At 26.5% G+C, this 20475-nt stretch overlaps 1 protein-coding gene across 3 annotated transcripts in view; it reads left to right on the top strand.

Annotated features, from left to right (window-relative positions):
• The window catches only part of LOC112593246 (unconventional myosin-XV), a 53551-nt gene that overhangs the window by 3623 nt on the left and 29453 nt on the right, over positions 1 to 20475 (top strand). For all 3 annotated transcript variants that reach the window (XR_003114592.1, XM_025337607.1, XM_025337608.1), the window contains exon 2: positions 9279 to 9376. Coding sequence is in view for 2 of the 3 variants with exons in the window: in XM_025337607.1 (XP_025193392.1) it covers positions 9311 to 9376 (66 nt within the window). In the remaining variant the exon portion in view is untranslated. The remainder of the gene's footprint in view (positions 1 to 9278; positions 9377 to 20475) is intronic.

The following is a 20475-nucleotide window of genomic DNA, read 5'->3' on the forward strand; positions in this document are numbered from 1 at the left end:
TTCTCGTCGGAATTTAATACACCGCAAAATCAGTCTCTACGATTAGCGTTGATTCTCTTCGTCAAAATAATATAACGACGATGTCAAATCATCTAGATTTCTGACGTTGAACGGATTCATCGAGCGGAAAAAGTGTGACCGAAATTTTTACTGCGGTATTTTAATTTATCCACCAATTGGGTTATGCATCGGAAAAACGTCTTCGCTCCGTAAGGTTTATCTACTGATTTTAACAGTATTTGTATCGTCATAACTCAATACACAACAAAGTCAATCTATATGATTTACGATGGACGTGAGTCCACTGATTCACATTTAAATTATCTGTGTTTCGACGATCAGATTCATCGAGTGATAAACATACAAATTAAATTTTTACCGCTATTATTGTGATATTTTAATTTATTTACCAAATGAGTTAATATATTATTACACTATTACTATATTGTTTGTAAACCGTGAAGTCTTAGGATGATTGTTCTTTTTTAAATTATTTATTTTTGATTTCAAATTTTATAAGTTTTAAATCTAAATGTGTAAAATTATTTTCACTTAAAATTTGTTATTTGATTAATGATCGGTTATAAATTATGGTAACATGTTAGCTAAATTTTGTTACAAATAAAATTGGCCATCAAATTTCTCAATTTAACACACACACCTCACAGTCTACACAGAGTAGTATAGTTTTTGACACCAAGAAGATGTCTTCATACTGTTGAAGCTTATCTATAATAACCATTTACATTTCGTACCCATCACCCATAAATTTACAAGAGTCTAAGCAATCCATGCGGTCGACGAAGCTGATCACGACAAATACATTAATTAGTGAACGTGTAAGATGTTAATCTAATGTTATGCGACGCTTTCTATTATAAAACTATCTTTAAGGACCACTCCGCTAAATTCTATATGACTTATGTATATTATGCACATAAAAATATTAACAGTTAGTTTAGTTATATACATTTTACGCATGGCAAGCAAACGTTTAAGTTATAAGATTATTGTAGTAATATATTTATAACATGATTATAATATATCTATTGTATTACCTATATAATATAATATATAGAATGATATACCGGCTAAGCAAACTCAATTTAATTTATTTTTTAGCAATTATTATTTTCAAATTCTAACTTTTTGGATTTTTAAGTATCTTTAAAGACTATACTTTCAAATTCTTAGATTTTTATTCAATTTATGTATGTTCTGACTTCAGAAATTATTATATAAAATGCGTATTTAGTTTCTAAATTATTAAAATGCATAAGTCCTTAATATTTATTAGGTAGCTCTTAAAAATGTAAAATGTATGTAATATTTAATCTACTACGTATAATTGGATTATTTTTACAAATTATAATATGTTAATAGGAAAATATGAATTAATATAATATTTATAATACACATATATTTTAAACCTAGTGTTATTGACCTATTATCATAAATATATTAAGTTAATTAATTATAAAACTATTCGTTTGAATTTCAACTTTGATACATCGATATTTTTCAAAAACAGAAGATATTTTACATACAAAGCATGGTTTCATTAAACAAGAAAAATTTTGTATCGTCATTGGACACTTCTGAAATTATATAAAAATCTAAGTGTTATAAATTAGAATTTGAATAAATAAATTATTAGTGGAAACTGGAAATGAGAATCCTTGACCCTTGTGAATCGCTCTGTATAAAGTTGACTGTCGTCTTTAGCAGAATTATGGATGAGTCATTTACAAACGATTTGTACACTGCTGTACTATGCAACGATCAGACGAAATACACTTGTTTCACTTAGTATTATAAAATATATTGTTATTTGTATTTCCGTGAATAACGAATAAAAACTTCAAATTTTCTATTTTTATTGTCGTAAATATATTACATTGAATTTAATTACTAATGAAACAATATTAGTAAAATCTTAATTTCATTTGTTAACACTTAAATTTGTATATGATATAATTGATGAAGTATGTATTTCACAACATGTGACTTTTTTGAAAAAAATCATAGTTTAATAATTACTATTTTTTTCCTAATTTGATTATTTTGAACTCAATATGTGTGTAATTATAAAGTAACGAATTAAATATTTAAGTCAATTACTTCTCATTTGAGATTTCACACTTCTACAGAATAATAAGCTATTATAATATATTATGGTATATAAATATAATTTAATAAATTATAAAATAATGTTAATTAATTTCATTTACTTTGTGTTATGCATATTTCATTATATATTTCTTGTTAAAATAATTTTGAATTAATCACCAAAATTTATAGCATATTTAAATAGCACTATTAATATTAAGGAAAAATCTTTAAAATCAGATATTTGATCTGAATTGCGGATTTTAATTGTAGTTTTATTTGATGCTACTTCCATACATTTATACAACTATTGAATATTCTTTTATAAATAAAATAGTCGATTTGATTCTGAAACTAAATAAAATCTTATAAACTATAGATGAGTTTTAATGTCATGATTGTATAAGATAATAATATGTTGTATTTTAATAGTATATTTTATTTTTCAGCCAAACAAAAATTGTGTAATTTATTAGGCATAATAGCTGGGAAATATTAAATAACATACTAATTTTAGCGTAACAGTAAAAAACGTAGTAGTTTTATTAATAGTTAAAATAAATAAACCCACGTTTATTACTTTCTACAAATAATATACCTAGTACTGCTATATGTATAAAGTTTTACTTTTATTCACTTTAAAAGTATTGACTTAATTTACATTTTTTTCAGAAAAAGCATTCATGTAGTAACTAAATTATTCCATTACAGAATATAACTATTTTTATTTATACTCAAATTATTAGTAGGTACTTATACATATTGCAAACAATTCGAGAAAAAATTAAAAATGATCATAATGATATACTTTATAATAAAAATGTAGCTTTAATTTAATGTTAATAAATATTTACACATTGATTTTCTTTAATTTATATCAATAAATGAGTTGCCTAATTATAATAGATAATTAATATATAATTTTCTGAAATTTTTTCCATTGTTTTAAATATTATTTTATCCGAATTGCATGTTTTTTATAGGTACTTGCATAACACTAGTAAATATATCTTGTTATATATAATAGACCTACATCATTTTTTTAGAGACCTATACACAATTTACGTTTTGGTCTATTTCGTTATTTGTTATTTTAAAAATTTTGATAATAAAACAAAAGTTAAATACAAAATTCTTTAATCACGCATGTATTATTCATTCAGTATTACTCAATGAATGCCACTACGGGATTATTTTTAGAATATTAAAATATTTTCAGACAATATTTAAACGTATCTATGTTCTTTATTTTATAGTTACAGAAATAATAACTATTTATTTGCTTATATTATATTTTTTTTTTTTTATAAAATAAACATAGTTATAAACAAATAACATACATTTCAAACAAAAACACTGTTAACATTTTACAGTTATTTAATAAAAATAAAATTAGTTTAACATTTTAGTTGGTAACTATTGTCAATATTGTTACAAGACAATTTTACAAATGACAATGATATAAAATGATAATATACATAAATTGTGACCAATATCTTTTATAATATATGCTAAAATCATAATTTGATCAATTGAATGTGAAATTACCATTATTATGCCTTGTGTGATGAGTGTCACATTTTAGTATTTTATATAGTTTATTTATAACTTCAATACAGATTCCTTGATAGAAATAATAAATCCTATTTAGAAATAATAATATTTTTAAATGTTCTATAATAGACAATTATATTTCTATAATATGTGAATAGAGTTTAAGTCACGATAGATATTTCATTTTTAGATTGTTGAGTGAAATATTTTATATGTAGTCTAAAAATGTATAGTAGGTATAATATTAACTATTTATAAGCTATACTCTTATGTACGTATTAACCATATACAATATTCGTGTTCTTGCATAATAAGTTTCATACTTTAGCTATGCACTACATACTGTAATTGCAACATAAGTAATTATTCAAAAAATAAAAATTCAGATTTTCACTCGATGCAAATTACATATTATATTTTATAACTTGAGTCTAGAAGAATATTAAAACAATTCAACATAAAATACCTAATATTATTTACATTAAGTATAGTGTGTTGAAGTATTGAATAAAATATGATTCATTTTAGGCAGTATATTTACATTTTTTTCTTGTAAATTGTATTTTGACATAATACAATAACTATAATATTTTGTAAAATCGATTTAAAAAAAATGTTCATGTTTTCTTTTTAGTCATTTCACATGATATACAATTAAAACAATATAGTTCCTATTTAATAATTATTATCATTTGACTGTCAAAGTTTATTTAATCTTATTTGATTATTACACATTGATTTTTATATAGGTAAACCACGTTTGTTGATCCAATAGGTAACCAAATAATTTTATACAGTTCATAGACCTACTAAACAATTGCTTACGTTAATATATAATATTATATTGTATGTATCATTGAATTACTATGAGGTAAATTGGTTCTACTGTATTAGATTGCTACATTATACATCTTATAACGCCCTTGAAACTTGAAAATATTTCTAAACAACATACTATTATTATGTAAGTATACTAATACTTATAATAAATTTATAACAACTATTTTATGATTAATTCATCTAAGGACATTCGTTTTAAAAATAGACCTATCTATCTACGTGTTTGTGTGAATGGATGGAAAAAAACATTTTTATTTGTTTTGATTTGGTTAAATTTGAAAAAAAAATTGTTGAAATAAAATAAATAGAATATTTATAATTTTACTGTATTATTAATGTGACCGCTTTTTTTAGATCTATGTTATAAAAGTGGTACTTACATACTTATTATAATAACGCAATACATAAACAATATATAATTATAGTCTTGTAAAATAATAAGATATTTTTTCTCCAAAAAAACGTGTTGTAATCTATAAGTATAGGCGGGTATTCCAAGTTATATAAATATACATTTTTAAAAAATTCAATGGGGAAATTAGTGTTTTATATTTTAAAAGAATCGCTCTACACTGTATCGATGTTCTTATATTAAATATAATATATTATAGTTGGTTAATGCATCAACAAAGTTTCTCTCACCAAAAGAAAGAAGTTTTTGATAGTTGTTATTTTTATGATAGTATTTCTATATCTCCAATAACTCGTAAACACTATTGCGGTTTACCTATCCTTATCAAGGTTAAGGCCTCGTCAGGTTTTTAAACATCCTGTACAATATTATGTACGTTTGCACGTACGTAACGGAATTCGAACGATTCGAATATAATAATATAATTTTACGTAAATAAGGTATCAACTACACTTGGTGATTCGTATATTAATAATCATTTAACGCTCTGTCGCCATATTATTACTATGCAGAAGCCGCAACTACGAGTTCCTCGTGTATAACGGTTCGCAGATGTCCCAAGTGCCAGCGCAAGTCGAAGACGATGGTTGGAAATTCTTATAATATTTTTACACTCCTCGTGAAAGGAATGTCGCTATTGATAAGTATATAAAAAATAATAATAATAATAAATAAAATAAAAAACCGGTTCCACAAGTGCACGCCACTGCTCTCTCGTCGGTGCCCGAGCCTACTAACCTTGTTTATTAATGTTTGTGAGTGTATCCATGCAGCCGCCGCGCGGTGTGCCAGCCTCGCCAATCTGGCAATTATTCTAAAATCGAAAGGGAGAAATTTCTCAAGTACATTAGTGGAGTGTTAGTGTGTGCATTTTTTTTTTATCGCTGTTTCTTTCTTTTATTGGCTTTTACTTTCTAGTTTTTGCAGCCCCGAGGCTTATTTTAGCCGCGTAAAAGTTTTCGTAAATTCCTTTGAGTTACCTATGTTTGATTTTAATTTTATGTCTTATTTTCATTAATTTTTTAAATGACATTATATTAAATAAAAACTTCTATCTTTCAAATAAACCAAGAACGTTATTTGATTTATTAACCTTTTTATTATAATACCCATTCAAATAAAACTTTTAAAAACAATTTTGTATATCAAAAAATATTTTATAATAAGTATCTGAACCTTGCATAATAATTAAATTGTTATACTGTTATAAATCTGAATGTAGATATATCGTTATTATTTTTAAATTAAAGTTCTCAAAAAATATACGTTGTTATACTCGAGACTAATAATATCATACCTGTATTTATTATTGTTATTATATTTTTGATATTAAATTATATTTATTTTTATGAAAACATGAGTTATTGAACTTTATTATTTTCTAATTTAATTTTTATTCGTTGAAATATTAATAATAATTTGCATAATATTATACCATGTTAGGAAATAGTTTAATATGTTATAATAAACAAAAATACAAAATTGTATGTTTACATTATATTTTAATATCTACCTAATATAATATATCGAAATGTACAGTATTACTAAAGTAAATTTATGAAAATTATTTTTAAGTAGTACATGTTCCTAAAATAATAATATTTTGATCAAATGAAGTAAAAAAAAAAAAAAAAAAAATAGTAGTAACAGATGATTATAATCATAACACGAAAATAATAACGCGTTATAGGTACCTATACCCTTAAAAATTCTTTTTTTCTGGCCATTCGATGAAAGCCATAGTAGGTAATAACTATAGGAAATGGAACTAATAAAATTAATGGCCTATTGCGGTGTTTCAATACCATGTATAAGTATATATAAAACGAGATATGATAAAAAGCTATTTTTTGGATTTTTTTTTAACGCACAACTGCTAGATGGAAGTGGTGGCTTCACATCACATCAGTGAACGTTTGTTTCGCAAGATTGAAAATTCCGTTAAAAACTCATAACAATATATATATATATATATATATATGATCTTTGACATTTTGCAGTAACTCATAAATCAGTGCGTTGACACACAATTGTTGTGCGGAGGCGTTATGTTTTCTTTTGTTTTTTTTTCTTCTCGAGTGAAATTCGTGCAGCTAGCAACACCCGTAAATCCTTTGAATGTGTTTTATTATAAAAACAATTTCAAATATTTTTGCGTCCCTCCAATAATCTGGCGAGCTAGTATTTCCAATAAAATGCATTCGAGAGCGTTATAATCAACGGCTGTTATAGGAAGTGATGCAATAAACATTTGGTTAATTACAATTGAGTTATGATGTAACAAAAGCATACCTCATTCAATTTAACCGTTGGTGCACATAACATCGAACATTATTATAAACACCAAGTGTTCTATACGCTAGAAATCGGTTTTAAATTCTATAGATGTATACGAGGTACATAAAAATATTTTTCCATGTAAAAAAAATCTTGGTATTTTGCAATTGAAATAAACGTTTATTTGGTCGTAAATTACAAAGATAATATCATTTTTTTATTCTATTATGTTTACTTGTAACTTGTAAAAGTATTTTTGAGAAATTATTTTGAGTCAGTTTTTACGATGTAATAAAATTGTAAAATTTAAACTTTACCTCTTTTTTTTTTTGGTTTTCCAATGATTGACATTTTTTTTATATACCAGTAATAATCAGTGGAAAGTTTTTTCATGTCTAAATCGTTAGATATTTTCAGTCAACTAAGTTTTTTTTCCAAGACAAATGGATCGTTTCGCCCTTCAACTACATTATTTGTTCAATGACCGCCATTCGATATTATTTTAAAACACTGTATTTTGTGTATATACGAATAAATAAAATGTATATATTTTATGTATTTACATAATGTATTTATTTATTATAATTAATACGGTTATACGCTCTTATATATTTACTACAAACATCGCTATAGTTTCTTCTTTCCATTTATAATATTAATAAAAAAAAATATATAGTTGAATTTAATTGTAAAAATTGAACTCAATGATATTAATTTTAATTGAAAACATTTTTAATATTTGTATATGTATATTTCATTACAAAATTAACATTTTTAGTATTTTTTTACGTATGTTAGAAAAATATATTTATTATTTATACACACTGTTACTATACATTTTATCGATTTTACATTATATTATATGGTGTCAATAAGTAATAAAATTATTCATAAAATGTGTGTTTCAACAATATATATTTTCAACCTTTATTATTTGTATGTGTATAATAGAAAGAAAAAAGGTTGAAAATGGCTGAATGGTATACTTAAATATATGAATAATATCTATGTTCGTTTGAATTTAATATTTTTATATATTTATATTTTCTAAGGAGCGTTATTTCGAAGAACTATATATTCAAGCTTTTATGCATTTTTATTATTAAATAATATTTTTTCTGCGTAACATTGTTTAAGTATCAAGTATATTTTATTTTTAGTTTTCACCATTTCACCATTATTCATTAGGTAATTAACAACATTGGTGGTTTTGATAAATTTATTATTTTTAAACTATGACGTAATTTATACTTAACGTTCTAAACCTAAAAACTCGTAAATTTATTTACTTTTAACATAATCATTTATAGTTTTAAAATTCAAACAAATTATAAAAACTAAATCAAATAACATTTTTCAATTAAATAAAAAAAAAATTATTTTTAAAAACTTTAATTGATCTGTGTGTGTTATTAAATTAAGACATAATCATAATTTATCACTAAAATGTTATAACTCCAATTAAATTTAATTTAGAACTCGATGATCACACTGCATTTTGTTTCTTATAAATTATAACAATGTATGTTTCAGTAAAAATCGTCATTTCTGTTTCACGTTATGATAATTTGAACATAAGTCTTAAAATAATAATATGTAAAGCACGTTTTAGATAAATAATTTGCAACTCAAATTTTGTATGTAAATAAATTACAGTCCGATAACTTGTTATGCCGAATACCTAAATGTCCAACTGTCTATGGGCTTAACAGTTTATTGACAATTCTGCAGGGTGACATTTCTAGTAGAATAAAATAATATTACACTCCGACAGTTTCACTGATATTAAAAAAGTATAGAATTAGACATATCTTTTGTGTTTCTGTAGAATATATAATATATCAGTGGCCCTGATATCAACGTCATTGCGTATCTATGTATTTTACTAAGTGAATTTAATATACGTTTTTTTATATATGTAGATAGGTACTTGACATTTTAATCTTTTATAATATTATATTACTGTCTCGACTCCGCTCTTTGAACCGTTTCGTACTTTGTTTTTTTTTTTTTTATATATATTATTATTGTATATATATATGCATTTTTCACGTTTACGCGATTTAATGATAAAAATTATTTTCAGTTTCAGGCTAACGGTCTCGAGATGTTAATGGCATGACTGGAACTCAAGTCACAATGTCCACCGCGCAGCCCACGCTGACACTCAGCGAACTCCAAAAGGTACGACCCTGAGTATTATTTCATTACAAACATAATAATATAATATAGAACGTTGCAAAAACAATGCAAGCATCGACGTCTCTTTGAAATTATATACATAATGGTATATGTTATTGTGCGTTGCTCATGTGGGAGTAACTCGTATGTTAATATATACCTTATCATAATAAAACATAGGTCATGTAGTGCATACCTATATATGGATATATATATATATAGATTTAACTGTGATCCCCATAATCGTGTATCGTTGCAATATAATATGTGCACAGTGTCTTATTTCTAAAATAAATTGTACATCGAGATAGTCTCGTTGAGAATAATGGTCACTAGATTCCTAATAAATTGCTTTACTTATCTGATTTGAGGGGATGCTACATCAACACGCGTGTCTTATTATCATTGTCTGCCACAATTGAGTCTTGGCAAAGACGCGTCCAACAGTCCGACCCCAAATTCGGTCTTGAATAATATTATAATAACTCTTAACCCAATGGCATTAAGTACTTATTAGTAGCATACTAATATATATATTTTTTAAGACCATGTGATATAAATTATAACCTAATCATGTGATTAAATCATATAAAAAATGGTTTGTATATATATTTTAAAGTAGTATAAAATGATAAAAAGTATTGTGATTTTTGTTTTATTTTTAGCGTCCCATTTACTGTAAAATTAACTATTTGAACAAGAGTATGTTATTCATTTATTTGCTGGATCTAAAAATATGTTTTTGCTTCCTTTGAAAACTTACTGTATTTTATTAAATATCAACATTTTAATACAAACATAAATTTCATTTATCCTTAGGACTTCACTTTTCATAATAGTTTTATTAAAACTTAAACAATAAATAGTATTTTACGGGGTGTTACGCGTGGATGGCAATTGTCGAAAGGTTTGACGGTCAATAACTTTAATAGTAAATGGTAATTATTATAAAATAGTTATTAAATACAACACCGAATCTAATATTTTTGAAAAGACAGTCTACAATAATGAATTTTAGTCCCGTTTAATATTTATTTTGGAGAATGTTGTAATTTGTCCTTTATTTATAATAATTTTTTTCATATATATTTTTATTTTATTTTTTAAAATATAATTTTGACTTCTTAAATTCTAACTCTTTTAATATATTATTTTAGGAACCCAACGAAAAATATTTTTGCTACCCACTAAATGTACTCAATAATTATCTCTTCTGCTTCAGTTTATGGTGTATATACATTATACACTGTTAATATTTACCTATAAAATTGATTGTTTTAAGTTTTATTTTCGCTGTCTGTTATATAGACATATTAAAGTTTATCTGTTTAAAATAAACTAATAATTAATAAATGTATTTGTATATTATAAATCGGTGCTCAGATTTTACGAAAATTAAGTTTTATAACTTAAAAAATATTTAAAAAAAAAAATATATAAATTGGATATACTGTTAGGTTATGAGTTTTTTTATTGATTTTATAAGCAAAATATTTGCGTATCACAAAAGTAAATAATAATATCTTCTATAATCCTTAATTGACTTTCAAAGTTTATTGATAGTACGAAGAGTTCCAAAGGAAATCTTGTCTGACTAAACTAACTAATATTTTAAGTCTATAGATAATAACAACAATTAACCCTTGCAAAGTATAATATATTATTATATTATCATAAAGGAATGGGTATTTTATAAATAGAACAGGAAGTGGAGCCTATTGAGGGGGTGGGTCGAGGGTCAATGTAATAATGATCATTGTCTGTTTGATATGTAAGCATAAACAAACAAGCGTAAATTAATCAACATGTTCAACCTTCAGGTCCATAATCGATCAACCGTGAATTTAAATGTTTTAATTGCTACAATCGCATAAACATGTAGACTAATAACAGTTTTAGTTGAACTGAATTAACATAATCAAATATACAAAAAAAAAAAAAAAAATACATACCAATAGTTTTAAATATTAAATGAGCCCGTTTGTTATTTTATATATAAATGTATATATGTATAAAAAAAATGGTAAATGTTAAAACAATCCAAACCTATACTTTATTCATCCAAATTTCAGTCGAAATGACAAAATATTATAATTTTTCATACATAGAGAGATAATTGGTTTTGTTTTTGTTCTGCTTACAAATTTTATAAAATAAAATAATATACGCCGACAAAATGTATAAAATGCTGATTGGGTCATTGTTTTAAATGAGAATCTCACAAAGATGCATGTATTATTTCAACGCATGAGTTCTAAATTATATTGATTTTTTAATAGAATTTGGGTATAGTATTTGAGGTCATGGTATATTTATTTTTTATTATTAAAATATCAATTGATAAGAAATTGTTTGTAAAAGACCATTTTATGCGGACTCAATAGAACATTGTAAATTTGTGTTACATTGATTTTTTTAACACTATTATTATACTTTTCAAAAGCCTCTGTTATTGTTATTGTTTTTATTATTATTATAAAATAATGCAACAACCTAAATTTTAAACCTTTTCTCATTAAATTCTAGATAACAATCTATAGCTAACCTTATGTTAAGTTGTATTCAGTTAAAAAATTAAAATAATTTTTTGTTTCGTTAAATTATTACGTTTCTTCTCGTTGAGACCTATAATTATCATATTTGTTTGATACATTTTGAATAACATAATATTTATCTTTTATTATTTTTATTACATTTGTTGTTCATTAGATCTGTTCAAAATAGTTTTTTCTTTTTTTTTTGGAAATTGAATTGATGTACTTATGTATTTTTATTTGATAGGTGGGAGTATACTAATGTTTTTTAATTTTTTATTGAGTACCTATAAAAGTTAATTCCAAATCATTAATTGCAATTATTTTGGTGTACTATTACTAATCGAAACTTTTATATTTTTGGTTTTGAGCATTATATTTTGGTATTATTATGCATTTAAATTACTGGATAAGAATTAACTATCTACTCGTATATGATTGAATAACAATTTAATTTTAGAATCCCATCAGTTATTTACTATTTTATTGAATTAATAATACTCATTGATGAACATTATCTATAATTTATAAACTTTCAAAACATTTGTTAAATTTAAAAAATAAATTATTCTTGATCATCATCATTCATATTATAATTTATTTAAATACTTTCAACTGTTCTAAATATTTTAAAAGTTATGTTCATCTTTGTTCAACATACGTATTATTGGATAATGACTTTCAATATTCACCATTTTATTAATGTATAATATTTTTAAAAAGAACATATTGTTTAATGATATTTATATAAAAGATTTTTAAATACCTTCAATAATTAAGCTACAGTTTTTAAGGAAATTTATTATTTTTTTGTCATAGACTTAAGGAGAGAAATGGATAGATGATAACACGTTTTCTAATCACTAACTCGCTATAAAGCATCCTTAAAACGTATTTTTTTGTAAGTAGTTATTCCTTGATCAGTAAGTCTTAGACAGCAAGTAATATTAGTAGGTATTGTTGTAGAGTATAACTTTCGGATCAGAGAGTTTGAGTAGATGATTAATATGTTGGGAATTTTTTTTGTGGTGTACCACAATATAGTAAGTTTGTCAATAGTCAGTAAATGACGATCATTATGTGGTGAATGTTATATCTTATAATATACTATGGAACACTGATAATAAGCTTTAATGAAATTGATGGGAAAACTTATTATGAGGTTTGATCAAGGGTTTGGTATATTCCTCGTGTTTGGTATATTGAAGTATTGAACAGTCTAACCTAACCGATTACAGACTGTTGAAGTTATAAAACATCAATATAGTTTTTAAAGTGATTTTAAATCTCACAATGGAATCGAAGTATAGAAAATGTTCAATTATTATTTACATATTAGCTTTTTATGATTATATATCGTCTTTTTGGATTAAAATATCTATATCAAAAATTATGTGGATTTTGTAATAATATTTAAGTTAAAATGAGAATGTATGTAAATATTTATAGTACGAATGATAAAACAAGATTAACAGAATGTATTATATAAATCAATGTTTTGATATCTAATCGACTGTATAATATTGGTTGTAACAATAATTGTTTTTTAATTTAATAAAGGGCTAAAATATAGATAAGTATTAAATTATTGTGTAAATAAATCAAAAATATTTTAATATTTTGTGCATTTTATACTTAGTCATATTCTAACATAATTATTTAATACTGATTAATATTGCTACTATTGTATATTTATTGTTTCACTTTACTCTCTGACCTCAGTACCTATGTAATAAAATATTTTTGGGTGATATAAAAATAAATATTTTTGATTCGTCAGATGATAACTAAACGTGAAAGTAATAAAACGTTTTGATTAGAATAGATACATGCATATATTATTATTATTTATTTAGTAGGTACTAGGTACTTATATATACATTTGAGAAACTATGGTGTAGACAGATTAATTTAATTATATAAAATATCAACACAAGCGAGGTTGGTAGTCTTATTAAAGCAGTTCTTGAATATATAGTTATTGTACAATTTAAATGGTTATGTACGTATTTAATGTTTGAATGCAAGTAAATATGTAAATTATCCTAGTAAACACATTTAAATTTAGGTACGCTAAAATATTAAGTTCGTTGTTTATGCAATTAATAATAGTTAAATGAAAAAATATGCGCAGTGTCGTGACATTTAATTTCATGTTTATTATAAATTATAATATTCTACACGGTTAGGTTAGATACTCGAAATCTGTATACTCATAACATTTTAATTACGTATAGATCGTGGTATCCCACATAGTCAGTTTAGTGGTTATACCTCATGGTTATATTATACATAGGTAATTATACAAAATTTGGCTAAATAATATGTTGTAATGTCTATTCAATTTACATAAATAGTTATCTTCCTACTTCCAATGATCTCAAACTTTGTATCAATGTTCAATGGTGTCACTTTCAAACTAAATTGTATTCGTTACTCGAAGTAAATATTATTTATTATTATAAATTATGCGATTACATAATTATACATTGATGTTTTTTTCACTGTCAATTTTTTTGAACAATATGCCACCTTTTATAATATTATTATTATCACTATAGTGAACTTAGCATTGCTAGATTACCAGTCAATATTTAAATCAATTCAATAAATTTGTTAACAGGTTGTTCAAGATTATTCAATAACTTTCAAATTTGTTTGGTCTTTAATTTTGATACTAGATTTTTTTGATTGTTTTTACTATCGCCATTTATAATAGCTTACAAATGATCTAGGTACTTTTTAGACATTTGTTTAATTGTTTTGTTTAAACTAAGTACTGTTACTGCGTATATAGACCTCAAAAATTTGAAATCCCTTTGCTTTGAATATAATATTTCTAATACATTTTAAAGTTATTTAACTATCTTTTGTAACCTTCTACCAAATGTTTTGAATTTGTATAAATGTTAACGGCTTATCTTGTGTTGCTCAAGGCTTTCATCGCATTAAATTTAATATTATATCGTTTCGATGACGATGTTGATAAAACAACTAAAATTCAGAGCAGCTTGCATTGTACGGCGGCATAGAGTGCTGCATTGTGTATAGTACCTATAGTATTTTGTACGATATTGAATTTCAAACCATTTGTAATGTTTGTGGTTTTTTTTTTTGTTTTATTTTTTTTTAATCGTTCACGCTCAGCGTACCTTGACTGTTGCTGCCGCTGCAGCGACATGCGGGTTCGGCACATACCCTCTCCATCCTCTCCTCGCCCCACTCTTCAACTGCCAATCGCCACGATGCCCTTCTGTTCAGAGACCCTTGGACGATTTCCCGTTCGCGTTATACAGACTGAAGAATCGCGCTCATTAACAGGTGTGCACCCACTCACATATGAACACAGGCATGTTCATATACATGTATTAATTATATATATATATATATATGTGTGTTGCATAGACTAGCACACAACACGCACATATGTACCTACTGCACCATTATAACATAGGTACATAATATCATGTGTAAAATCGTCTACCGACCCATCGGACGCGCGCTGGTGTGTGTCTGCCCGTTGTTTGATAATGATAACAATTATTATACGGTTCGACGTACTTTACCGTATATACGCGCGTAGTGTTGTATTATTATATAGTTGTCCGAAAACCACACGTACGTGCGCACGTACTAGTTTGTGGTCCGTGTTTCGATATAGTATAATATAGTTCACCCCGTGCGTAATTTTAATATATGTGTATAATATGTGTATGTATTAAAATATACCTTGCGCGTGTCGGGATTGCTAAAACGTGTGGTTCTTATGATATGTTTTAAACACCGACGAAAGTATTACGGTTTTGCGTACGCGATAATTTCTGGTTTTTGTTTTACCTAAATAAAACAATTCAGAACATTATTCTTGGACGGCTTACTAACAATACGCATACCATCCTCTCCGGCGGTGGCGGGTTACGTGGTTTTTAGTGCTATGATGATGTTCCGTGTAATATTATGTGACGGATTGAAACGTTAGCAGCAGTTATACGTAACACCATAACAATAATATTAGTTTATTAACATTCGAGTTCGTTAACGATTTTCCAGTGGTGCAATGCATCCTGCCGTCGAGTTGTGCGTATCTGTATAGTATCATAATATTCTGTATTATACTGCTCTATTATTATTATAACAAATGAAACTATTAGATAATAATATTACGGTTTTCCAGTACGGTACTCGAAACGCTTGCGCGTAATCACGTTATTCGACCACTTCGCAATAATCTATACCTACCTATATGCACATTATTATTATTATAACATCCGATGATAGACGCTTCGAACTTGATTACACGCATTGGTCGCTGACAGTCGAAATTAAATCGTATAAATCGTATTGTCTTATAAACGGACTAAAATCACGTACAAGAGGGTAATAATATTATTATCTCGGTCACGCCAGAATGTCAGTCGTAGGCAAGTAAAACGATGGTTGCAACCTGTGTACATATGGTAATAATGACGGTTTATTTATGGCGAATAATAATTATTCGAGGAAACGATCGATTCGCATTTCGCGTTCTCAGATTTCTCGGCGAACGCGAAGGCGGTCACGCGTGTGTATAGTCCGGTCTCGTTTGCGACATAATTTGATTACTATAATAATATTATTGTGCCACGTGATACACAATGATTATTAATATTATTACCATTCGGTTCATCTCGTTAATGTTTACACCGTCTTGTTATAATACGAGTTTGTATAATATTAAAATATTATATACATGTGCGTTTTTGTTGTAATATTATATTACTATTCTTTTAAAGGTATTTCGAATACGCTGCAGGACACGTGTACGTACCATTTTAATATAGATAGATATTCTTAGTCTTCGTTGTATTCTATGTATCGATTTCGTAACATTATAAAATGATTTCCTTGGTGGTATTATATTATCAAAATTAGATTGGAATTAATTACGTGCTATACGCATTATTATATACTTATAAAATGTATTATATTCGAGTCTCCAGAAACCCGGATAATTGATAAAAGATATACACAATATCGATAACCGAGGTAACCTACTTATTAAATCGCCTAAAAATTCAAACACTACATCAACCCCGAAAATAAGTTTGCAAATTAAAAGATAATAATATAACCCTATACTTTCAACGTGTAAGATCATCTTTGTTTTCAATAATCTTAGAGCGTCGTGTACAAAATACAATTATCTACATATCTTGGTACTTATTTCATGTTAATTACTTATTTCCGCTGAGATCTTTATGATAGACATCACATTCATTGATTATTTTTTAACATTGCAGAACATTTTAAAAAGGTCATTATAGTGGTCTCCATTTTATTAGAGAAATTCAAGTTATATTCTCAAAATGTTATTATAACATTATAATACGTGTGTATGAATCAAAGTTTATTTATAAAGAGATATTATTTGTTTAAATAAAATATCGTTTGAACATATATTCGTGAAAAAACCCTATATTTATTGTTGACGGTGAATAAATTAGACTTATTTTATGATTATCTTGAATTTGTATTTTAGTAATTCGTAAAAGATAAATAAAATATTTCGGTGATAACTACTCGAAAAATGAAATGTACTTAAAAATATATATTTTTTAGTAAAAACTTAAATTTAAATCTCTTGAATGGTTTTTTTTCAATGCAATAATAATATCTATGGATATATATAAAATTTATTTTCTCATATCTTAACCATTGTTGTTAAGTAAATAACATTTTTACCGAGAATTGAATTTATAAAATTAATTTTCATTATGAAATCATATTTTGATCTATTTACGGCGTTTTTATAAAATATTCGTGGTAATTCCAGTATTTTTTTCCACAAGCTATACCTGATATATCTTTCTATTGATTTTATAATTTTAAGTTTGATTTAAATTGCGTAAAAATTTACTGAAATGTATATTTATACACAAACCATCGTTGTATTTTTTTAATATTATACGAAATAATGTTATTTATACATTCATAGATAAATATGTGCGAGTCCGGTCAAAGTACACTTTTCGCAACAATTTTGACGAATATCGTGTTCATATTGTTCATATTGGAACCTTGATTTGCAGCAAAACGGATAATCGTGTATATCGGGTGGAAGAAACCTTTCGGGGTAGAAATTTTTGCATTTTAATACTGGCCGACTGTGAAGTGAAAGCGAAACCGCTCTGTGCAGACAACTGCTAAAATATATATTATATACATAATATATAATAGAGTAGCTGTAAGCTAAAAGGAAACGCGTATAATATAACGGCTACCGTGTCGCGTCACGGACGTTTGATTCGGTTTTTAAACGTTTTTTTCAACGCCGAATGTGTTCCGCGAGTGTACCTATATAACATAAAATCTAAGAATTGTTGTATATACAGTATATTCACATAGCGCCTCTTAACCCACGCACCAGCGGCGACCTTACTGTGGCTTTTCTTTCCATTCCAAACGGCATTACTATATATTACAACAACGTCTCGGCGCAGTTCCGGTCGTCTGGTCCAATACAATAATTATATTGTACACGTAACTTTTACATATAATCGAGATAAAGAGATCGAGATTTAATGACGTCTATGCTAGCGTGAAAATGATAGGCGTTAATCGACGATTTCCGATGTCCGACCGTGGCGAGGGTGCGGCGCGCGAAGTCCGATGAAAAGGAACGCGATCAGCCAGTGGGAGCTGTCGGATCATTTCTGGGCGGAAAGCGATCCGCCTGAACCGTGTGCGGCAGCTAAGAGCTTTTTGCAAAAATGCGCCCGACAGTTCCATTGGTTGACGGCCGACAACCGCCGGGTCAAGTACCGGTTGACCGCCGCCGGCGATCGCGATATTATGCCGGAGCCGGCGACCCGTCTTCGTCCGCCGCGGAGATCGTTGGACCGTGTTCGTGGTTGCGGTTGCTGTGGTGTTAACGATCGTGCGCGGGCCACCGGTGCCGCCACTGATAACGCGATTATTTTCGTCAATGTCGACGACAGTGGCGGTCACGATTACTGCAGTAAAGACATAACGCCACTGCAGCCCCAACACCCGCCGCCGTGCGTAATCAGACGAGCCGACAGCGATTACGCGGCCGCCAGCGCCACTGACCGCGGTTGGACCGAAACCGTTCCGTACCGCGAGGTTAGTACCTAATAACTATTTTATATACCTAGTATATGTATATATAACATTACAATATGGTTGTTAACCTATATTTTATGTTGTCGTTATATTATGACTCGTAGAGTCTAAAACTTTAAGTATAGGTAGATCAATACAGAAGAAATAGAAAAATAATTAAATGTACTTAGTGCGCAATATAAAAATGTATAATAAGTTAATTATTTTTGTACATATAGTGAACTTAATTGGTGTCTACAATTTAACATTATTAAATGCAATTCTATTGATATTTATTCTGATAGTTATCAATTATCATCAACCTAAAGTCCACTTGATACAAGATCTTGGTATAGTTAACATTTATTTTCAACGTATATTCAATAAATAATAACAAAAGCAATACAGTCACTTGACTTTATCATCAGAAAAATTCGCGAATTCAACAACATTTAATTTTTAAAACTATATTTGCTTATAGTTCGTTCAATATTAGAATAGGGCATCATTTTTTAGAACCCGTGTATATTTGGATAAACAAAATTTATAGAACTCAGAATAAAATTCTAAGATTAATAAATACAAAAAAATCTTAATAACTGTATAATTACTAACCATCGTTATGAACCTATTAGAAAATTAGTAAATATCAACTCTCTAAGCTTATATGTTAACGTCATACTTATTTATAAAATCGTACATTGTCCAATTATTAAGGATCATTTTCTTAGTCTAATTAATACATCAGTGCCTGTCTTTAATTCTAAAAACCGGTCGACATTTCATATTTCTAAGATACTTTACGTCTTTTTTCTTTTATTAATAGGGCATTGGTTTTCTGTAATTAGTATTTTATTTTTCTATTTTTTAATTAATATATTATGTACTAATCTATAGAATTAGTAGACTAACAGATTCACTTGTATATTTCTGCAATCCGTGTTTTTATTATCAAATCAGTTAAAATATTTTTTAATTTCCTCTACTAAAAGCTTTTGAGTGTGTATTTTAAATAAATAAATAAACAAAATCAAGGTAGTTAAACCCTATATAGGGAATTTACCTTGATGAAAATATGTCAACTTTATTATATAATAATTTATCATACATAATATAATTATCGTTATATCATCACTCAACTTGTTAAATTCATTTATTAAAAAACATAAAGGTAAAAATATTATCTAGACCCCGATTAGTATTTTTAGATGTTTATATTTTGAAGCAAGTAATACGTTTTTTAATATTCATAAAAAAATGTACTGTTTTAAAATGCTTATAAGTTTATGTATAGTAAATTTCAGTTAATTTGTTTTGTTTAAATAAAATATTTTTAAACATGTTTAAAACCACTAAATAAAACAAATTTTAGTTTGTATTAATAATTTAAAACAATTGAATAGAACAATAAAAAAAAAAGAAGAAAATTATAGCTTAATTTCAATTTTCTTAAAAAATTTTATTTTA

Source organism: Melanaphis sacchari, unplaced genomic scaffold, assembly GCF_002803265.2.
Source record: "Melanaphis sacchari strain LSU unplaced genomic scaffold, SCAv2.0 Contig1_pilon_pilon, whole genome shotgun sequence".
Taxonomy (NCBI): domain Eukaryota; kingdom Metazoa; phylum Arthropoda; class Insecta; order Hemiptera; family Aphididae; genus Melanaphis; species Melanaphis sacchari.